This window comes from Phodopus roborovskii, unplaced genomic scaffold (assembly GCF_943737965.1).
Source record: "Phodopus roborovskii unplaced genomic scaffold, PHOROB, whole genome shotgun sequence".
NCBI classification, from domain to species: domain Eukaryota; kingdom Metazoa; phylum Chordata; class Mammalia; order Rodentia; family Cricetidae; genus Phodopus; species Phodopus roborovskii.
In genome coordinates, this window is record NW_026126588.1 from 22,954,432 (window position 1) to 22,978,341 (window position 23,910).

The window sequence follows — 23,910 nt, forward strand, 5'->3', positions numbered from 1 at the left end:
CCAGAGGATGAGGCAGGAGGATTTCAAACTCAAGGCTGGCTGATACACTAGAGAAAATTTAAGGCCAACCTAAGTGAGACCCTATGTGGAAATTACAAGGGTTATAAATGAAGCTCAGAGGTGAGTATTTACCTAGTATGCAGAAGCCTGGGATCTAATTAAGTGAAAATCATGAAAAGATCTAGATTTCTGATATGTAATTAACCAAGGGTAGTCAAAGACGTCTACATCCTAATTCGTGGAACTTGCTAATCACTTACATTCTAAGACAAATGGGATATTGCAGATGAGATTTGACGAGGCTGTTGAGCTGCGGAAATTGCAATAACAATAGTCATATGGGCTGTAATCACAGGACCCTTATAAAAGGGAGTTAATCATTGTCAGAATCGGGGATGTTAGAGGCAGAGCCATGTGGCCACAAGCCAGAGATTTTAAGCAGCCTCTAGAAGGTAGAGCAGAAAAAAAAACAGGTGGGGGAGGGGGAGACAGATTCTCCTTGGAAGCTTCCAGAAGGAGCACAGCTCCGCCATGATTATTTTAGCCTAACTAAAAGTATTTTCGATTTTGATTTATGGGAGAGTGAGATGATCAAACAGACTGAGCAGCACTAATTTCTTACAGTAGAGGGACAGGGCTCGACAAGGAGTCTCCCACAGACCATTGGACTCACTAAGAACTCCTAGGACTGAGGGTCAGGTCTACAACAGTACTGGCTTCCACCAGACTCCCTGGCCGAACACCTGGGCACCACCATTTACTAGCGGCGAAGTATTGAGTCCACCTTTGTTCTCCCATTTACGAACATGGGGGGGGGGATAATAGACCTTGCCTCATAAACAGGTTATGAGGATTAGTCGACACAACCCGTACAAAGTGTTTACTCAGTTCCTGGCTCCGAGGAAAGTTCTCCAAACACGAACCTGCATTGAATAAGCCTTCAGCTATGCAGAGGCTTTGCCATATTTGCGGCTGCTCAATTTTATTAGCCCATTTCTAAGGCCACCCTTTCTTTTGGAGACTGTATGAATTATACATCCTTCACCCATGCAAATCTAAAAGGAACATTTTTTTTTTTCTTGTTCTGGTGGTGGCAGAGTCCTTGCAAAGGTGGAGTGTTGTTTGTCTTGTTTTAATATAAAAGTATTCAGGTGAGGGGTGGATCTGTTTGTTGCAAGGGCATGGGATTGTGATTACCCCCTGACTCTGATCTCAGAGCCTCTTGCATTTGCATTATTCAGAAGTCCCGTGTCTTAAGAGGAAGTTTTCCCTACAAACACATTTCGTGGGTTAAGGAAGCCCACTATAGAGGCCGTGGGCCACACATGCCTCATTGGTGTGGCCCTGGGGTTGAATCAGGTCCACCATGACTGGGAGTTGTTTATGCCTTGGCTATCTATCACTCAGTGCAAGCTGGGGGTAGCTCACTAGAGTCCCGCCATCCTGTTTTCAGCCCATTTTCACAATGAAGTACTTTGGCACTATCTGCAGGGACCATCTCTCTTCTTAGAGGACTTGGTGCATACTTGTCATCTACATCACACTACATTTCCATCGTTGGGCAGCATTTGAGTTGGTTGGGAGGGGGGTGATATCCTAGGCTTACATACGCTAGTCAAGAACATGGCATGCTTTGCGGGCAGTCGGGGTATGAGGTGTGTGCCAGGTAGAGTGAGAAGCGTGTGAAACCGTGTGCCCCAGCGAGGGAAACACGTGAGGAGTGTGAGTACCCACCTTGCCAGCACGACTCTGATCTGACTGTTCTCTGAGGCGTGCAAAGATGCCACGTCAAAAACAGCTACCGTAAGGTAAGAGAGATAGGACACAGTGGCCCCAAAGTTGTGAAGAAAATGATAGAGAAAAGAAAGAAATAAATTAACAAACCAAAAAGAAAGTGATAGAGAAAAGAAACAATCAAACAAACAAATGAAAAACCAAACCGAAACAACAACAAAAAAGGTTCCTTTACTTAGGAATTCTTGGAGAGCCTGTTTTGGATGTCGTAGAAATAGACACCACAGACTAGCTGGAATGTTACCGAGTTATACGGAGAGGGGTGCAGGAGAAGAAGTGCAACCTGGGAAGAGCGTAGATTTTATGCCGTAGTTCAAGGTTTTTATGTAATGCGTGAATAAAGTCTATGAAATAAATGTGAGGATTGCTTCTGTAGGACGACGGTGGGTTTCAAATTATTCTGGACTTTTAACGTTTGGGATGCTCAAAGGAAGGTTTGTTGGCGATGGTGACCATGAATTGTTCGGGGGATTTGTGTGTCTGGCGACGGGCAGAAGGTAGAGGGAAAATTTAGGGCTCCGGGTGAGCAGAAGACAGAGCGATTGCTTCGTGCTCAGGAGCTGAGCCTGGTACTCTGGCTGTGGCCGAGGCCATGTTTGAACAGAAACTGCATCTTGCCCTAGAATCACGGCGTGTGCCATGACGATGAATAAGTACGTGGAAGAGAACGTGTCTCAGAAGTCCTACACGACCATCAAGTACTTCATGAAGATGCTGAGCAGCGTGAGCGAGACCTTGATCTTCATCTTCATGGGCGTGTCCACCGTTGGGAAGAACCACGAGTGGAACTGGGCTTTCGTTTGCTTCACCCTGGCCTTCTGTCTGATCTGGCGAGCACTGGGTAAGGAGCAGGCGCTTGCTCAGTGAACAGTCAGCGACAATGACCCAGTGGGACTTCTTTCTTTCTGCTGTGGCTGGCGGCCTCTGTTTCCATTTCTTCTTCCTTGTCTACTCTCTGGTCTTCCCTCCCCTTCCCCCTTTCCTCTTCTTTTCCCACTGACTTCTTTTCTTCCTCGTCTCATCCTTTTTGCATACCCCCTCCCTGGGTTTTACTGGAAATAAAATTAGTCTCTCTTTATGACTCTAATTCTGATGGGTAGAAGCACATTACTCTGAGTTGATAACAGCGAGGACACACGAGTCCCCAGGATTCGCAGGATGGGGTGGGGAGTGGGGTGCACACTTTGCACAGTCACGGAGATTCGGTGACTCAGAGTCCCCCTGCCTGTCCCTGTCCGTATTCACCCAGTCTGCTTCCTCTGGGTCCCTCTCTGCCCACAGGTGTCTTTGTCCTGACTCAAGTGATTAACTGGTTCCGGACCATCCCCCTGACCTTCAAGGACCAGTTCATCATCGCCTACGGCGGGCTCCGAGGCGCCATATGTTTTGCCTTGGTGTTTCTTCTCCCCGCTAGTGTGTTCCCTCGAAAGAAGCTCTTCATCACGGCCGCCATTGTTGTTATATTCTTCACTGTCTTCATTCTGGTGAGTGTAGCTATTTCTTCTAGAAAAGTCTCTCCCTTCTTCAGGCCATGAGCACTTCTTGGCCATCCAAGTGAGTGCGGGTAGGGGAACCAAGGTGTGTGAGGCTCTGGGAGTCACCCGAACAGGGAACACGATATTTCCTCCCCGGGTTCACGGCTCGGATTGTGCAGGACATTACACGATCCCAATCTGGTCACTTGGCCAGTCACTTCCACCACGGAGGAAACGGTCATTTAAGGAAAAGTTCAGCTCAGGGGTTGGTGTGTATGTACTACTGGAAACTGACACAGTGCACGGCCCTAGCTCTAATCCTTGTCATTCGCCTCGCTCCCCGACCTGGTAAATGTCCTTGTTAAGTCCTGGCTGTGAGCCATGACCTTCTAGCAGCTATTTGACAAGAGCTGGCTGCTGACTGTGCTCTGCCTAGAGCAGTAAGCATGGCTGCTCTGACTCTGTCAGTCAGTCAGTCAGTATGCCAGCTCTCAGGAGATTGGTTATATGCTGTCCATATTCATTTAGCAGAGATGAATTTGTCTTGTGCTCTGTGGCATGCACTGCTGTTAGAATTTAGACTCCTTGCCTGAGAAAAAATATAAGAGTATATTCCTGTCTCTGCAGAACTTCCCTTCTTGTCAGGGGCTAGGGGAGAGCAGCATACACTAGGAGAGGGACCTAATAGTAAAGCATGGAATATTCTTAAAGGTGGGAGGTACACAATAAACAAGGCAGGGTCAGGAGGGAAGAGGGTCACATAGACTGCGGGTATGGTACAACTCTAAATTGATGTTTATAGAAGGGAAAAGTGTGTGTGTGTGTGTGTGTGGGGGGGTCTGACATTTGAGCAAAGGCCTGTAGGAGGCGGCGGCGGCCTTAGCCAAGATGGAGGACATTCCAGGCCCATGTGTCGGGGGAGATCTTGTTTCCTGGATACAGAATGTTCTTGGCTGGAGTATAGGGTGGGCTAGAGTAACAGAGGCTATGTATTATGTAGGGCTGTGACGAGCCATGTGAGGAGCTTCACTCTTCTCCAAGGGAAGGGGACACAAAGTAGAGGCCAAGGAAACATGAATGCAGGACCTGATCCAGGTGGCCGGAAGAGAGGATAGATCCTGTTGTGCAATCTGATGATGGAGCCTGCAGGATCTCTCTGGATGTGACATGAATGAAGAGGGTTAGCTTCACTGGTTCCCAGGTTTGATGGTGCCTGAGCAAGGAGATGAATGGACCTACCCTCAAGTGAGAAGGGGGGGGGGCGTCTGTGATCCCAGAACTGGAGGTTGGAGGTTCAAGCACAAGCTTGCAGGGTTGAGGATGTCTGTGACACTCGCAAGTGCAGACACTGACTGGGCAGGTATTAAAAGAGGCCAGGCCTCCGATGATGGTGTCTCAAGCCACAAAAATGCGATGGGTCATGTAGAGTGTGAATATGGACACCGAGGAAACAGAAAGGTGCTAAGCTTGAGCCCTAAGGCAACCAGAACCTCAGAAGGGAACGGAACGGTCATGGAGACAAACACAGGACTTTTCAATTTTGTGTAACCATCTTCAAGTGCTTCCTAAATACCCTAACCATGGTGTCATCTCAGTACCAAGGGGCTGCTCCTCCCAGAACAGATTCTGTCATCTCAGAATACCAGACACAAAAATAGAATCATATCACCCTAGTGGGATGTAGAACTAGGTCACTGGGAGAGGACCGCAAGTCCTCAGTGCTTATAGTACAAAGACAGTCCTCTGCCCCAGACATCACTGGCCTGGCGCAATTGTAGAATACGACTACTGTGACTTCATAGAAAGAAGTTTTAAAGACAGTGTACAACATCATACAGTTTTATAGCTTTTAGTCATTAGTCCTATCAAACATAAAAATACATAGCTATAGCTAGAACATTATATATGAAAAAGTATTAAAAATCAATACCATTAGTCATAGAACATATGTGTATATAGATGATTAATGTAAACACATTAATATAGATCTATATGTAATAACTTTTTCCCATTTGGGGTTGGGATTCAATCAAGAAATACAAGTAAATTATCAATTACCTACGTTACATGCCTCTGTACTCACTCTATTTTTATTTATTTATTTATTTATTTATTTATTTATTTTTTTTTTTTGAGGGAAGGTCTCACTGTGTAGCATTGGCTGGCCCAGAACTCAGTTTGTAGACAAGGGAGACCTCACATTCATAGAGCTCTGTCTGCCTCTGCCTCCTGGGTGATGGCATTAAAGCCATGTCCAGTGTGTCTGGATATTTGATATTTCATATTACAAACTTTCTCTTTCGATTTGTAACAAACTGGAAGTGGGAATGTAAATTTATCTCCTTACTGGCTTGTAGATAGACATCTACGGGTCAGCAACAGCCCTAGGCAGTACGCTACGCTCAACAGCTTTGCTTTGAACTTTCATGTCCTGTGCCTTAGGCTGTTATCAATTACACTACAGTAAACATGCACAACTTAAGACACCTTGGATAGATAATACTGGCCATGGGAATCTAAGGTGAGCAGGGCTCTTTTGTGGGAGTCATGAGGAATCTACGGTGCAAACGAGGAGAAGAAGGAAACCAGCCGGCAGGGGACAAAAACAGAAGGGGAAGGGAGGGCGACACAGAACCCAAGACAGGAAGGGCGAAGAGAACGAGAGCCACCGGCCACACCGACCAGGGAGAGGGGCGCAGGCGAGGCAGGTGCAGGTAGAGCCTGCTTTTACCTGGACTGAGAAGCACGTGCAGCAGGAGAATGGCATGCTTTGAGCGGGCATCGCAGGCTCTTGGATGGCAGAGGGAAATGTGGGAGACAAAATTAGAAACAGGGAGACTGGTATATGTGCTTGTGCATGAGGGTAAAGGTGCCTAAAGGTCCTAGTGGAGAAGAAAGGGCTCAGGCAACAGACGGACAGTAGGAGCCATGCAATGCATTGGCTGCTTTGAATATGGTGAACACACCAATCTGACTAACCCCATATGGGTGCATTTGACTACTAAGACTACGGCTAGTGTGCCCAGGCCAGTCTTTCCCATGATAAACTAAAGGGTCACTTGGTCAAGTTCATTCTGATGGCTGTAGGTGGCTTTGTACTTAAGTCCCTGGGTGACTATGACTTGACTATGACCCCCTCTTCCCCTCCCTCCCCATACTGCTCCCATCACTGTTTCTCTACACACTACACACATACACATGCAAATTTACACCCACATCCTTCAAAAAGAAAGATTTTTTTTTTAAATCAGAATAGATCGGTCAAATAAACAGAGAGAAATATTTTTTCTCTATGTAACAGTCCTGGCTGTGCTGGAACTCACTCTGTATACAAGGCTGACCTTGAACTCACAGAAATCTGCCTGCCTCTACCTCCTAAGTGCTGGGATTAAAGGTGTGAGCCACTATAGAGTACCTAGTTACAAATCCATGCATAAAACTGTGCCTTTTAAGTAGGCCATCTATTTTCCTCCAAATGCCAGCTTTTATTTTTGCTGGGTTTATTATTAAATTTTAAAAATTGTTTGTGGATGAATGTTTTGTGTGTGTATGTTTGTGCACCACATACATTCATGCCTGGTATTATCAGAGGCAAAAGAGGGCATCAAGTCCCCCCGGAACTTGAGTTACAAACAGTTATGAGATGCCATGTGAGGGCTGGGAATGAAATCTGGGTCTTCTGTAGAGCTATTAGTAAACGATCTCCCCAGTAGCCCCCTTTGTTAATTTTTTAAAATCTATTTCCCTCTCCTTCATAATCTCTTGAAGGATAAGTTATTCCAGTCTGACATCAACTTATGACTGTCTTCACAAATAGGTTACATGTGACATGATTTATTATTTATGATGACTTGTCATGATAATTTAAACATTGCCTAAATCATGTTGCTAATTTGAGTAGCACATTACCATGCCATTGAATGTGGCATTGCTTATAGAATAGCAAATGAGTAAACACTCTTGATTTCTAGACATCTGAGTTCACTTTCCTTTCAATAAAACCCGTAATGTTATTTACGTACAATATGACCTGATGCTCATGGTTTGAAATTATATTATGAATTAGCAAAAAAAAAAAAAAAAAAAAAAAAGAGAGAGAGAGAGAGACTTGAACAGTGCCAATCTGATCTGTTTCTTTGACCTTTTCCCATCTGAGTTTTATCAGCCTCAGTTTACCTAGAGACCTCCCTGTCAGGTGTTGTACATACAGTACAATACCCAACATAGGGTTTTGATCTCATGATTCCATGTAAAATACTAGGCCAAACAATAGTAAGAGAAACGTTGACGTCCTTCAGTATACTTCAGTTTGGTCAGAAAAATAGAGTCCCGTGATCATTACTTACAGTCACACAGAAGACCCCAAGAATTCTACAAATCTGTTCAACAGCTATCTGGAAGTCAATGTAGTAAAAGTAAACACAGCAACTTGTCAGCTCTGCTCACTCATGATGTGACGTACATCCTTGTGTAGGCTGTGAAGCCAGCAGGTGGGTTGTGACACCACTCTGATGTCTCAGAGACAGGAGACGTTAGCATTCATGGCAGAAGCAACAGCCAGAACATTGTGTGGCATTGTGTCACTTTTCCTCAGCCCTTGCTTCCATGAAAGGGACACAAAGGGCCCATGAAGGACAGATGTGTGTGTAATGGTCTGCTTTACAGGAGGGGGGCAGAGATTAGGAATTTATCACTGTCTGTGGAGGGTGATGTTATTTTATTTCTCAAGATTGTTAATTGCTGGCACTCTCAGGGATGCCTCCGATAAAAGAGTCTTTGTATAAGCAAGGACACGGGGATGCTCAGGCCCCATGGTGCCCTGAGCAATAAATATTTGCTGATGTTGCCTGCCAAACTGAATTGACGGCGGTGCTCCCTATTTTATAGACCCTAGAATGTGCTTTCTTTTGTTAAATAAATTTCTATGTTTAATCAATGCAACATTACCAACTGGGAAGAATTCCATAGAAATAGGGACATTTGTTATGAGTAGGTTTACTTCCACGTGGTCTTATCTTAACGGAGACATGGCGTTCTTCTCTCTCTGTCCTCCATCTTGAATCTCCTCCTTACTACTTCCTCTCTCCTCCTTGTCTCCCAGTCCCGCCTATCTTGCTTTCCTATTGGCCAAGAGTGCTGTGTTCATTAACCAATAAGAGAAACACATATACAGAATGACATCTCCCATCAGACATTTAATATAGACCTAAATAAAATGAGTAAAATGATCCTTTTTTTTTTTTAAGAGGGAAAATTGTGGTGAACAATTTAGGATGTGTGCCGCCTAGTGTTTTTGACTGAGCAATCAGGGTTAATTTAGTTTGCAGGGTAGAAAATAATTTCTCTAAAGCTATCTAGATGTCGATGATCTGCAGTTCATGACAGAGGCCAGGTAGATGGGAGACCCCGCCCCTAACTGTGGAGTAAACCTAGATACCCTTTAAAGAACGAGATGGGAAGAAATCATCCATAGATGAGGGGAGAAGCGTAAAAACCATCTGTGTGCTGAGCCCCGAAACACAGCATCATCAGGGAGCTGGTGAATTGTTGAGGAAGCTAGGTAATCGGGAGAGTGAACACTGTGGTTGACTATGTACAAAGCATGGCGGAGACAGGCAGAAGCCAAGTGATGACAGTGTCCAAAGAGAGGATTCTGCAACCTCAGAAAAAAGCAACCGCTTAGTGAGTGAGGGGTGGCCATCCCCACGGGAGTTCTGCGATGAGCGTGACCCCTTGACTAACCACATCCAAAGGAGAGACCCTGGAGGCAGGAGACCCACAAGAGAAAGGGTAAAAGGCAAGGGACACTTGGCACAGGTAGCTTTTATTTCAGGTTTTCTAAGATGAGAGCTTCAGCTACGCATTTGATTGTAGAAAGTATAGGCAGATTTCCGTAGCTCACGATGGAGAAAGCTATTGTATATTAGTCATATGACCAGTGTGTAGGTGGTAAGTACTGGAAACCAGGGGCAGCCAAGGGCTGGGAGCACTTTATAAATCTCATTCTGTTTGCTTCAATTCCAAGTGAGTTTTTATTCCCCCCCCCACACAATTTGGTTTACAATCTTAGCAATCAAGGTATTAATGTGAGAATGTCCTAATATAAGATAGCATGGCCGTGACAGCGATAGGTTCGTGTGTCTGTGTGTATTTTATAAGTGTTATGTGTGTTGTGATGAGGAGTGTTATGTGTAGTGTGATTATGTGTGTATGTATGTGATCATATATGTGTGTGAAGGGTGTGTGTGTGTGATCATATATGTGTGTGTGTGGGGGGTGTGTATGTGTGTGTATGTGTGCTGTGTGTGTGTATGTGTGCTGTGTGTGTGTGTGGTGTGTGCTGTGTGTGTGTGTGTGTGTGTGTGTGTTGTGCCAAACTTGAATAACAGATGAGAATTTGTTTGCACTTTGCAATGATTTTTATTTATTTATTTTTTTGGCATCTTGTTTGTAAACTCAGGACTTTTATTTTTAATTTTTTACTCCCCATGAATAGTAACAAGCTATCTTATTCTTGGAAGTTCTATCAAATTATTTCCTAGGCAAGCCAAATTAGAAAATTTCCAAAGGGATAAAGTAGGTCTCCCCTCAGAGCTCTCCGCTCTATTTCCTCCCAAACCACAGGCTTTGGCTGATGTAATAAAACATACTGATTGGCCAGACATGGTATACACTGGTCACATGCTCTACTTCAAAATAGATGGTAGAAGAAGAAAAGAAGAAAGGAAGGGAGGAAGGAAGGAAGGAAGGAAGGATTTTCTTGTTTTTGTTTTTTGGTGGTAGGGTTTTTTTGTTTGTTTGATTTTTGGGTTTTAAGTTTTTTTGTTTTTGTTTTTGTTTTGAGTTTCTGGAATTCATCTTGCAGTTCCATGGGACATGGAATTAGGTGTAGTCACCATTTCTAAAAATCACAACGGCACTCATTTTCGTTTGCATATGCTAAAGATTCCAGAATGTGTTGATTGGGAAACTGTTATTGGCTCCTGTGTTATTTCCAAGTGTCAGACAGAAAAACAAACAAACCAAATTTGGTTAGAACCAGTTTTCACTTAAGAAAGTTAAAAAAAAAAAAAAAATGAAACTCATGCTAGAAAAAATGCTCACGCTGGATTGATGGAACGAAAACCATGACCTCCTTTGAAGAGGGTATGTATGTTATCAAGACTAAAGGACAAGCAAAGAGCGATGGATCACATCTGCAGTTTCAGCCATCAAGAGGCTGAGGCAGAAGTATGGATACAATTTCAAGGCCAGCCTGGGCTACACAGGGAGTCCTAAGCTAGTGGGAGCTTGACTCTACTCATCCCCATGAATGTTTTTTAGCATCTAAATACAGATGGAAATGGAAGTCAATGGCAGACAATATAATTCAACATAATCTCTCCTCTTGTCAGGGAAACAATCCTTCTCCTGTGTGTTGTGAACCCCCAAGCGGGAACCCTGCTTCTCTTCCTACATGTCACCTCCCCTGCCTATTTTGGTGCCAATGTCACAATTGATGTGCACCATAGCTGGCAGACTGTGTTGCGTCTGCACATTCCCCTTTATTTTCCTTCCTTAAAAAAAAAAAAAAAAAAAAAAAAAAACCCTCTGGTTGAATTTTGTTGTTACAGGTTAATAAAGATTGCTTGAGATGTGTTTCACATCCCGAGCAATGCATTATAATATTGTGTGTACACATTAGCTATGAAGAAAAAAATAAGTCATTGTAATCTATCCTGTTTAGAACTTTAAATGCATTTTAAGATTTCTAGTCTCTATAATATCCTTCAGTTAGGTTTTAGAATTCTCTGTGTAAGGGTTTTATGCAAGTGTCGTAAGGCTTTATATACATGAATACTACACATGAATATATATAAATGATGAGTCCAATATATACATACTTTCTCCTAGTATATGTGTCATATGATATAGTAGTATATACTATTTACTTAGGCATACCCTGTAGTCATAATATGATGTAATACATAATACACTAAAGATTGCTATTATATGATTATTGTTTACCTCTTTAAAATGATACATGAGATGGGGTGTGGGTGTTAATTTTGTATTAGTGCTTTCCTTGGTATTTTGATACAGAAGCGAGTGTCTTAGGCTTTAGAAGAAAAGTACAAACTATCCGTTAACACAATTCTTGCCACTTTGTTGCCAGCAAATCTTGCCTTTCTTTGGTCTTTGGTCTGTTGAGAGCAACAAGCAAAGGAGGAGCCTACTGCCCTCTGCCCTCTGTGCCTCTAATGGAGATGCTCTTAATATTTCCTTATTGACTGAAATGTTGACTATGAAATTTTGCAGAGATATTTGCCTGGAGTATGGAGTTTCCTTTACCCCACAACCCCCAGTTAACTCAACAGCTTGTAATTTTCTCCATTTCCCACATTAACTCCTAAGTATGCTTACATTGCCCTCACACTGTTTCCTGATGATGCTCCTTGGCTGTTCTGAGATCTTCGCCAGGAGGTGATGCCAACACCTTTCCCGATTCCTGCTGAGTGCTTCCTAGGCCCTCCCTCTCCCTATGTCTGTCTGCCCTTTCTCTTCTGCCTACTTTGTAAATGTGTTGGGATAGAAATGATCTTCTTTTAGAACCAGAGTCCTAGAGCCAAGGTCCGTTGTCATCGTCCCTGTTCTGATGCCTAAGCTCTGTGAAAATTGTCTCAGTAGACTGAGCAAATGAAAGAAACACTAGAGAGTTCTTCTCTGGGTAGTACAGTAAGTAGCTGATGACACTGAACTTCATTTTTCAGTACTTTTTAATTTCTTTCAATTTTGGCATCAGTTTTATGTTGAAAATAAGACATCTGGGGAAAGGAAGGTAAGAATAACAAAGTTTCACATTTACTATTTAACTTTTGGCAACAGGCTAGCTTTTGTTGGTGGTGGGTGGTAGGAGATGATCAGCTGTGGCTGAACTTTTGTTTTAAGAGAAAACTTATTTATTTATGTCTGTATTTTTGTGCAGGGGATAACCATTAGACCACTGGTGGAGTTTCTTGATGTTAAGAGATCCAATAAGAAGCAGCAGGCCGTCAGTGAAGAGATCCACTGCAGGGTGAGTACCAGGCACTTTAACAATAAAAATAAACTTGTAGAGATCACAGAAAGAGCACTGCACTATTGTGCATTTCTAGAAGCAGAGGGGAACAGCAGAAGACTCAAAGGGATGGGAGAGGGCTTCCGGAAGTCTGTGATGGGAGGTGCACTTACCATGGCCCCATGATATCCAGTCCAAGTCTGAACCGTCCAAGGGAAAAATAAAGCCTTCAACCTGAAAGTGTTGCTACTACCCATTTCTTGTAATTTTGAAAGTTATGATCAAACTTAGGATGATCAAAGTAATAAAAACATTGCCTAGTGAACAAACATTTGAAGATAAATAATTGGCTTATAGATGGGAGGTGGTAGTGCATGCTTTTAATCCCAACACTCTGGAGGAAGAGTCAGGCATATCTCTGTGAGTTTGAGGCCAGCCTGGTCTACAGAATGAGTTCTAGGACAGCCAGGGCTGCAAAGAGAAACCTTGTGTCAAAAAACAAAACAAATCCCAAAATAAGTTGGCTTATGACTTTCAACAAAATAAACGGCAAGTGTCATTGGAGTTAAGGATGAAGCCCAGAGAGTGAAAATGGCCAATTGCAAGAAAGGGGGAATTGTTTAGCTTGCCTTTTTTTCTGTTTTAGTTTTTTGATCATGTGAAGACTGGGATTGAAGATGTTTGTGGACACTGGGGTCACAACTTCTGGAGAGACAAGTAAGAGCCCTTGCAACATTCTATTTATGTTGCTCTGGGTCACTCTTAGAAACAAATTATACTGAGGTGTGCTTTCTTCCAGGCTGGGGATCCTATGTTGTGCTACTATGTGTCCTTTTAAGGTGACACTTAGCTATGGACAAGTGATACCTGCCTGTGATCTCAGAACACAGAGGCTAAGGCAGGTGGCTCTACATGAGTTCAAGGACAACAACCTTGGCTACTTAGTGACTGGTGCCAACAATAACAACAATGTATCAACTATGACAGAGATATAAAATTGTTATAAATCAGGCAAACGTTTATTTCCCTATATGAACAGCCAAAGGTAGGAGACTCGGGATTTAGCTGATAGCTCAACCCCACATTCCCAAGGGTAGGGCCACTCACTAAGAGTCAAAATTTCTCTTTCAGTGTCACCCATTTCAGACTGCGAAATGGAAGAAAGACCATTAAAATTTAGACATGCATCTTCTGCCGCCTCTAACCAAGGTCCTCAAGAGCAGTCAAGGGGCTTTTCCATGAAGATTCCATGACTAGAGCCAGCTTTTGTGATCATTCCTCATTGCAGAGGAACCAAGGGTCCCAGTCAATGAGTTAAAAGCTAAGGTTTCCATTACTGCCTGCTCTGCCATGTAAGGGTGAGAGGTGTAGGAAAGGTGGAGACTTACAGCAGCCGAGAATAACTGTAATCCTGTAGAAAAGGAAATGTGAGCTGACATTGAGAGGTTCCTGTACCTGAAGGATTGCATTCATAGAAAATACTCACATGCACACACACACACACACACACACACACACACACACACACACATTTAAAATTTAATGTTTTTTTAAAAGGCTGTGTGTGGTGGTCAGATACAATTTAGTACCGGTCTTCACAGCTGTGATAAATTGAGGTGGGAACAATCAACCCAATAGGGTGGGTGAGATCAAGAAGAGAAGGGATTCTGACAGCCACATTTGGAACATGGATGGGGCCTAGGATCCACCCTCACCAACCAATGGGAGCCCATGGTGGATATCCTCTCCCTTAGACACATTTGGCGCCATCCATGATGGTTATCAGAAAGAGCCACATGCCTGGAACTGGCTAATGCTGTCACCAGGCTCCTTTTCTTATAGAGTGATCTGTGAGTATCTGTGCACCTATCACTGGCTAGGTCAGAGTTCTGATAGAAGCAGAGTTTAAGCTGGAAGGTGAGGTCAGAGGGACACATTCTCGACTGTGTTGAGATATGTCTGCTTGCTTTTCTTTTCTAACCTGTTCGCAGAAATTTTATTCTACTCAATGATACCAACGTGGATACCTGCTGATCTATGTATTTAAGTGAAAGAATCTGGAATGGTTTTGTTTGCTCACACACATAGCATCATACTGGTTACATATGATGTATATGTCACAGAATTATATATGTCAAATCATATAAGAGAGACAACAAAACAGTCCTGTAGTAAGCAGGTGTGTGTGTGTGTGGGGGGGACAGGTGTTGAGATCCTTAAGGAATTCAATGAGTTACAAAGACTAATGCCAGAACAATTATAAAGATTACAGTTCATGTTCATGGATGTTAGAAGGTCCCATGAGCTTAGCTTTATTTCATAAATCAAGGAAAGATATTTTTTGTACAGGAGGGTACCCAGTTAACCACCTGGGAGTACAAGTTAATAAAGCTGACTAAACCTGCTCTATAAAACTCAGAACAAATTGCTATTTCTCTTGAGACACATTTATTATTTTTTTCTGGCTGTGGGATTAATGTCAGCCCACTGTGCCTGCCTTATTCTTGTACACCCTCGGAATCTCATCACATAGATGGGCCCTTTCATGTGCCAAACCAATGAAACAGACTTTCTTCTCCTCTTTCTACATTGTTTTATGTTCTCCCTTTGCACCCAACCACCTTTTCCATTCCATAGACTCTCTTAGCATGGTGAGTGAGAGGCATAATGCAGACTAGTGTGTTTCCTTTCAAAAGCAAAGGTCAGGTTTCACATCCTCCTCACCCTTCTGCAGCCAAATAGGGAGAAGGCAGACATGTTGTAAGCACACACTAGGTCCACAGCCCCTGGGCTCTTAGGAAAAAAGAGATGCTGTCCTATTTGGCTTTCTTTGCTGTGATAAAGACCAGGACAGAGGAGCAATGTGTGGATGAAAGGGCTTTTATTTCAGCCTATAGCTCATGGACTATGAGGGGGAAGTCAGGGCAGGAACATGGCAGGAACAGGGATCATGGAGGGACATTGCTTTGTGGCTTCTTCTTCATGGCTAGTCTCCCCTTCTTTTTTAAAAATACCACCAGGACCACCTGCCCAGCGGTGGCACAACCTACACTTGACTGGTCTCTACCAGATCATTACTCAAGAAAATGCCTATCTTAATGAAGGCATATTCTCAACCTAGATAGCACTAGTTTGTGTCAAGTTGGTGGAAATCCTAACCAGCCCAAGAAGGCATGGGGTGAAGCTGTGATCACGTGGGTTGAAACTAGAATTCAGGTGAAGGTCAGAGGTGGTACATGTGTCCTGTATGTCAGGCAGTTAGTGTCTCTGAGGTCCAGGAATGTCTTGTAGGCAGACCTCCTAAGGAAGCCTAGCTGGGCTGTGAACAGTAACAAGAACAGTGATAACATTTGGCTCCTGTTTGGAAGCTGTTGCTTTCTTATGACTTAAAAAAAAAAAAAAAAAAAAAAAAAAAAAAAACAAAAAAAAAAAAAAAAACAGGAATGAATAGTCTTAATTAATCCACAAGCATTTTAGATTTCCATGTTCAGTTACCATACCAACTTCAAAGCATTTTTTTTTAAATTGTAATGGATACTGTGCAATCACCAGAAAAGTGGGTGATGAGTTACTGGGTGTTGACTCAAACTGTTTTCAAATCAACTCTGCTCATAACTTCTTTGGTGTGTACAGAACCATTGACCCTACTAAAAAGAACGTGCAAAAAGAAGTCATGTTAGATACCTTCCCTTGCCATCTAAAGTCCTGGTGCTACAGAATCTCATTGGCCCTGGCAGAGAATCCTTGGGATGCTTAGTCACTTGAGGAAAGGATAAAAGGCCACACAGTGGAGACATTGCGCAGGCTCAGCTAGCAGGAGTCTAATACTGCGAAAGGGGACACCACCTGTGTGGAGTTTGGCAGAGGGATGGGAAGGGAAATAAAGCCATAAGAAAACACGCACTCCCCCATGCAGGAGAGGACGGTGGCCTCTCCCATCCGTGTTCGTTCTCCCGTGTGTTTATCTCCAGGAAAGATCTAAAACAATAACAGTCATATGAGAGGTGCTAGAAACTTGGTATCCCTGTTGAGAATCCTGGCTCCATGAGCCTAACACAAAATTCAAAATAAACATTGGAAAGAGCAGGCCCAGCCTTCATAGGGTAGTGGGTCACTAGCACGGTGTGTTCAGGGTGGCCCTTTAATTATTCAGATACCTACAGTGTTTAGAACAAAGGATCCGTGCCAGGAAAGTGGGTTAACACTGCTTCCATACATGGCACAGGTGTGCCAGTAAAAAAACTCTATAGGCTGGCGGTGAATCAATGTTATATACTTGTTTCTTTCTCAAGGAACATTTGTGGCATGTTGTTTTGCTTATATATTGGCATGCGGTGTTACATAACAAGCCATGCCCAAAGCCGGTGGATCAAAATAGCAGTCATTTATTATTTAATTGTGTGACTCAAGAAGTTCCAAGTGGGCTGGACTGGTCTGGGCGGGGCTAATCTCTCTTGGGCTTGGGTTTGTCCTTGCTGCTGCTGTGGGCTGGATGATAGTCAGGTGATCCTGCCAGAGCTTGTCTCATATGTCGGTGGTAAAATGGCGTTCACCTTGGTTCATGCCACTTCATAGATTTACGAGGCTGGGTGGCTATGATGGTGTGGGCACACAGGCTCCAGGCTCCAGTAGTAAGCCTCTTTGGTCATCACGTCAGAAGGAGGCTATTCAGCAAAACAGGTAGCATTATTGACTAGGAAGAATGCAGAGGCCATTTAGGCCATGACAGAAAGCTATTGCTGGGTTTGGGCAGGGGTGGATACAGGAGGGCACTGGGTGTCTACAGCACGCATGCTTACACTGTGCCTGGCTTATCATTGGTGATACATGGGTGGGGATGAGGGAATCCCCATAATGCCGACTTTACAAACGCGTGACTGCTAGGACATAGGCTATCAGGTGAATAAGAAAAGTATAGGTCACCCCACAAAATGAGAGCTGGAAAACACATCTGAGAACAGGACAGGATGGAATTGGCATTCTCGGGGAGCATAGGGGGCAGAGGTCTGCCTTGCGGAGGTTCTTTAGAGGTAGTTACCACTGAACGCTGCTGAGAGACGTAAAGGCTATATAAGAAAGCATCCCTAGTAGGTGGGATGATGGATGCAAAGGCCCTCAGAGGACAGGCGACAAATGCCTAATACAGGAAGGACTCCCCACTCAGGGCAGCGTTGCGCTGAGGGGGCAGAGACACGCTCAAGCACCTCAACTGTGTGCCATCATGCTGTGATTCCACACGATAAGGGCAGGGACATGTACTGGGTGCCCAAATCGGTATCAGAGCCCAGGTTGGAAAACCAGTGGCATCCAGGCCCCCCCCACACACACACAGGAAAGTATATATAAAGACATACATAGAGTAAAATCAGCTTAGTTTTGCTACGTTTTTTTACTGGGAAGTATTTTTCTTGTTCAACGAGGTACTCGTTAATTCAAATTCTGACTTTACTCGCCTATAGGTTTAAGAAATTTGATGACAGATACCTCCGGAAGCTCCTGATTCGGGAAAACCAGCCCAAGTCTAGCATCGTGTCCTTATATAAAAAGCTTGAGATAAAGCATGCCATTGAGATGGCAGAGACCGGGATGATAAGCACTGTCCCCTCCTTTGCATCTCTTAAGTGAGTATCGACTCGCAGAGTGAAGTTAGCATCAACAAGCAGGCATCGGTTCGGTTTCGAAATCTGTGATAGTAGCAGTGGTATTATAATGATAGTAGAAGTATTGTTGACCTAAGTCCTCAGGTGGTGGCTTGAGATCTCAGTACAGAACGAGATTCTCATTGAAAGACAGCTCTGGGTACATGTGTGTCCTGTTTGGTGTTACATTTTGCTGTGTGTTGTGCTGCATTTGAGTGCCAAGTCCAAAATTGCCATCATGCTTAGGATCCACACACCTTTGTCAGATTAGCCTTGGGAAGTTAGGTACTGGTTGAAAGTGAGTTAAAATGCTCTCAGCCTTATCACATGGAATGTTTCCAAGGCGTTTTGGGTCCTCTACTTACTGTGAGTATACACAGAATACTCGGAAGTGACTATTCACAGTAGTGGAGTTAGGTTTGGGGGAAACAGACATGGACCCCTGTTGCAGTGACTCTCAACTCTTGGCTACACATTGGAAACATCTTGGGAATATTAAAGACTGTAGAGGCCAGGGTGCCATTCCACAAGAACTCAATCCCTGGAGAGGAGGCTTAATAAAATGTAGCTAGCTAAACTTCTATTGGAATGGATGCATTTCTTTCTGCTAGCAATAATGGCCTGATAACTCTGTGAGTCATTCTTTTAAAATGAATCACACGAGAAACCGGCTGTGGTAGCACTCATCTGCAGTCGCAGAGTACTGGGGCCAAGGTCTCATGATGGTTAACTTCAGACCAGATGAGAAAACAGGGTTTGTGGGAAGCAGGATGCAATGGTTGACTCTATGGAAACATACGCACGGTTGAACCCACCAAGGGTGACTGTATCATGGAAATACGTTTCAGAAACGTGACTATTCTAAAACTGAGTACTTTAAAAATATTTAGAACATTTGAAAATGTTGAGCAATTCTTAATTGTTCCTGTTTAAAACTAAAATCTCGCTCCGAAGTAACGACGCTGTAACACCAGTGAAGAAATGTGATGATTCTGATATTCTTCAAAAGGTTAAAATAATTTTCCCTCCTAAACTTTTACAGTGATTGCCGTGAAGAAAAAATAAGGAAGCTCACACCAGGCGAGATGGATGAAATTAGAGAGATACTATCAAGGAATCTCTATCAAATCCGTCAGCGGGTAGGAAATGCCTATGCACAAAATACTTACTTAAATCTGGCTGACACATGCTGCCTAGCTGGGTACTGTAAATAGACACTTCCATGCCGTACCTGCCCTGTGCAAGCACCACATGGGTTAGCCTTTCTCAGTCTCCCAGTCTCTCTCCCCGCATCCCATCCTGGAAACTCCCTAAGTACTCCTGGACACCTCAGCTGAAGCCTCAAAGGCTGGGGGGATCTGGTACTTAAGTTTGAGAGATAAAGAGTGATGAGCTGGCCAGTTATGAAGAAGTGATCTGATGTTTTTGTATCTGAAAATACTTGTAGGGCTGGGACCATAGCTCAGCAGCCAAGAGGGTGCCCTGCTCTTCCAGAGGGCACCTGAAAGTTCTTGAAAGTTCTGTTTCCAGCAACCACACAAGATGGCCCACTATCACCTGTAACTCCAGCTCCAGAGGGATCTGCTGCCTCTGGGGCATCTGCACATGTGTGCGCGCACACACCCGCACACACACAGAATAAAATACAATCTTTTAAAAAGTCTTATAGCTTAGACTGTAACTATATCAACTCTGTTACATAAAGTGCTAGAATTTCTTTCTCTCTGAGTCATTTCTTTCTCTGTATTTCCACTATTAATAACCTGTTCTGACAATAGTCAAATTATATGATAAGAGAGGCTAACGACCCCAGAGTCTGGCCGTTTCCCAAGTGTCCTTTAGCACACCATGCACACTGTTTTTCTTGACTCCCCTAACTCCTCATGGTGCTAGGTGTTACTGTCCTTTCCACATCACAGGTGAAGATACTGAAGCACAGTCAGCTTGGAGGGGATGGTCCTTGTTTCTCCAGAGTCTACACCTGTAGGCTTAGCAAGCATTCCATCAGGCCGCCGACATTTCATCCATGCTAGCATCACTACACATCCTTTCCCTAAAGCTCTTTCAAGGGCAGTAGCCTCCTGTTTAAAATGAAACAACACAACAGTTGCCCTTTCCAGGATAACTTGGGGCCCCTACTACCAAGCCCAACTTTTTCCAATATCATCTCCCATGCAATCCATCCACTCTCTTCAGCCTTTCTTGGACCAACAGGTTCTGTCCTGAGGCCATGGCCTGGGTAGTGTGTGCTATCTCTCTATACTTAAGAGCCAGCCCCTGCTTCCTGTTAGCTGGCCCATAGCCTCCCCTGTTTGCATTTTGGCCAAGAACAATCATACCACCCCAGCCCTACTCTAGATCAGCAAACACATGGGTTTATGCAGTGCAGCTAATTGAGCACTTGCTTTTATGGTTTTATTAGACTCAGATGTCCAACTAGATAGGAAGCTTCCTGAGGCAGAAGGAGAATCTACGCTGTGTCAGCTTTCCGTTGGCCTGCAGGACCTGGTGTATTTCTGGCCATGGGATATTTCCAAGGTGTCCACGTCAGTTCTACCAGGAAATGAACTTGAGTGCTAACTACGCTACATGTGGCATGATCTGTGTAGTGAGAAACAACATCTCACAATCACAGCCCTGATATTAGTCCGAGGATGTGGTGCCACCAATTGCCAGTATGACTCATATTTATGTCATCAATATCTCTCCACTCAGTAGAGATTGCATTTGAAAAATGATTTTTGTTTTGCTATTAATCATGGCAGGACGCATAGAAAGCAGGCGAGGTGCTCATGAATTGAGTTAATCTTCTAGTTTACAAAGCTCACACTTTTCAATGGAGAAAGAAAAGCATATGCGCTGATTTACAGAAGGACGGATTCGTTCAAAATCTGAGCGTTAAGCTTCGAGACTCCTGATTTTAATCTGGGTTTTGTCCCACAGAGAAAGCGACTCCACTGATTTAAACTCAAGGAAGAGTCAAGTTCTGAGTTGAGGAGAAATGATGGATCATTTGGTAAAAGTGTCCCATGTGCGTTGTCTTTTCAGACCTTATCGTATAACAGACATAACCTGACGGCAGATACAAGTGAGAGGCAGGCCAAGGAGATACTGATCCGCAGAAGGCACAGCCTTCGGGAAAGCCTCAGAAAGGACAACGGTTTGAACCGCGAGCACAGGGTAAGCGTTGCCTTCAGAAGCACAAGGCTTCCAAGGGCAGGCAGAGCCCTCAGCCGACAGGAAGCACCTTCGGCTCTGCTGGTGCAATGGCTGCTGAGGGCCAATTCCAAGATATCGTAGGATGGGATGGACAATAAAGCCACTTTTACCGCGTGTAGAGTTGTACTCTTACAGCACCAACTGCTTGCAAGGCTGAAGGGGGAGGAACCCCTGGAAGCCAGTCTGGGCAGTAGAGTGAGACAGATATACTTCAGGAAAAGAGAAAAACAATAGTTCGTTCCTTTTATGTTGTGTGTTTGTTTTTGTCTCATTTACTCAAAATCTTTTGTAAGCCAGGCTGGCCTTGAACTGACTGTATAGCCAAGGGTGCTTTAGAACTCCTGGTTCTCCTGACTCTACACCCCCTCCCCCTCCATGTGCAGGGTCTATAAGCTGATATCACTTATAAGCTTATGCCTACATATTTTATGTCTTTGCCAGTCTTAGACACATGGGAGTCACTGGAGAATCAAAGGGCAGATTCCTATGCTTAGGTAGAGAGGAAAGCCACCAGCAATCCAATATATATGTATACATGTATATGCGTATATATGTATATATGTGTATATGTGTATGTATATATGTATGTATATATGTATATATTATGTTATACTTGAATGCAGTAAGTGCTTTGGAGGAAAAAAATACTTGTTTTAAAGGCGTAGAAGCAAGTTAGAAGACATAATGAAAACATAATTTTAATCAGAATGGCGGGGCCCACTTTGTGTGACTAGTGTGTGGATAGTGATATGTTGACATGTGTAGACTACTGACATACATTCTTGAGGAAGTGTTGTTGAGTGGTTTTGTGATGTGAACATCGTGTATGTACAGACTAGGAGAGCCATGTGTGTCTCTAGGTGACAAGCTCCCAAGAACACTGCTGCACACCCTCTTGGCCTTTGACAGTCATGGGGCTCATGACTACATTTGAGCCTTCCAAGTGTAGGTACCAGGGTACAAACTGCAGGCAAGTCTCACCTTCTCTGGAGAACTAACTGCAAGAAACCCCGAGTGCCGGGGGGTATTCACAGTGCAAATTGCCCCATAGATCAGCTGGGCAGGGACTTCTCAGCAGATAAGGAAAACCATTGGTTGTGACCCAGTTATTGACTGATATAATGTGTCAGGCTTTTATTGTCAATAAAGTTCTGTATTGGGTCATCAGAAGTATGTGCACAGGAGGAGGCCTTTCTACGTGTGATATGCAGCAATGACCGTTACATTTAATTCTAGAACCTAAAGGCACATATTCAGAACAGAATCATAATAACTTGATGTTGTAACACTCTTGTTCTACTTTTTTTTTGTTTTTCAAGACAGGGTTTCTCTGTGTAACAAACAGGCTGTCCTGGAACTCAGTCTGTAGACCAGGCTGGCCTCGAACTCACAGAGACCCCCCCTGCATCTGGGACTCGACCACTGCCAGGCTGTTACTCTACCCATTTTAAGATTAATTGAAATAAATGAAACTGGGATGACCACATTTTAATGTATCTCCTGCCACATCTTTCTTATGAATGACAAGGATGCCAGTTTGCTTTAGGAGCCAGTGGCTTTCTTGCCTTTGTAATGGGCCCATTTTTTTTTTTTTTCTTTCCTCCCCATTGATCTGCACTAATTCTGGAAGGCATTTGGTTGTTGAAGCAGGATGGCCATGGTATCTAGGAGAGCAACTTTGTAACGAAGGACTGAAACTGTATTTTAAAAACCTAGTTTTGTCACCGAGTTTAGCTTCCCATACACAGTAAGTGGCATTTCTGTCATCCCAATGATAGTTTCTACTTGTTTTACAGGCTTCTACTTCAACCTCCCGGTATTTATCCTTACCCAAAAACACAAAGCTTCCAGAGAAGCTCCAGCGGAAGAAGATTTCAAGTGAAGGTAACAGATTCTGTCTGGAGCAGAAATGCTTTTTTGTTCTGTTTGCTAATGCTTATGAAATAAAACAGTTGGTCTGGTTTTCTTCATTAAGGACAAGCTCAGTCATTGTGAACCTCAAGTGGTAACAGGCTCCTTCTTAAAAGCATCGTGATCTGTTTCATGAACCTCTATTCATATCATAAACAGCCCTGTCACTTGTTTTCACCATGGTCCTTTAAGTACAGCAAAAGCAAATCTTTGCACTGTGGACTTACTAAGCTGTAAATATAAGGCTGTAAATCGGAAGATGCATAACCATTTACATCTGTGCAGTAATTCTAACGAATTTTCATGGAACAGAACATAGGTGTTGTTCCTTTGTTTGGTAAACCTCATGTACACACACAAGCTCTTTTCTGTAGATTCCAGAACTATATTAGGGTCCTGTGATATTAAAAAAAAAATGGAATGCAGCAACAATTTAGACAGAGGAAGGCAAGAGAGTGACTATTAGGAGCCGTCAATTCTTGTCACCAGTCCAAGTACAGAGAAACATCCAACCCTAATAATGCCAGTTAGTAGCTAAGGGAAGGGTCACTTCAGTGGTCTTAACATGAACTCTGACACCCAGACCTGGCTTTCGTCTTTCTGTGGGCATGGAAAGCAAATCGGCTGCACATGAAATTCCAGAAGAAGGAAAGAATCTAAACAGCAGGAAATTCAGTTAGTTTGCTTTCTGGTGTCAGAGGATGAGCTGAGCCCTCCCTGGTGGGGGGGGGGCTGCTGGGATCCTGGGGGCAGCTGAGAGTCAGAACTTCTCAGACTTAATCGCAGCCCCATTTCTTACTCGCTATTATCTGTTTGGCCTTTAACCTCACTGTAA

General features: G+C 43.7%; 1 protein-coding gene across 1 annotated transcript in view; it reads left to right on the forward strand.

The window, feature by feature from the left end:
* The window catches only part of Slc9a2 (solute carrier family 9 member A2), a 71,276-nt gene that overhangs the window by 46,705 nt on the left and 661 nt on the right, over positions 1 to 23,910 (forward strand). Inside the window, exons 4-11 of the mRNA XM_051204408.1 lie at positions 2,418 to 2,635; positions 3,076 to 3,278; positions 12,235 to 12,324; positions 12,953 to 13,023; positions 17,766 to 17,927; positions 18,988 to 19,084; positions 20,994 to 21,125; positions 22,961 to 23,048. Of these exons, the coding sequence (XP_051060365.1) occupies positions 2,418 to 2,635; positions 3,076 to 3,278; positions 12,235 to 12,324; positions 12,953 to 13,023; positions 17,766 to 17,927; positions 18,988 to 19,084; positions 20,994 to 21,125; positions 22,961 to 23,048 (1,061 nt within the window). The remainder of the gene's footprint in view (positions 1 to 2,417; positions 2,636 to 3,075; positions 3,279 to 12,234; positions 12,325 to 12,952; positions 13,024 to 17,765; positions 17,928 to 18,987; positions 19,085 to 20,993; positions 21,126 to 22,960; positions 23,049 to 23,910) is intronic.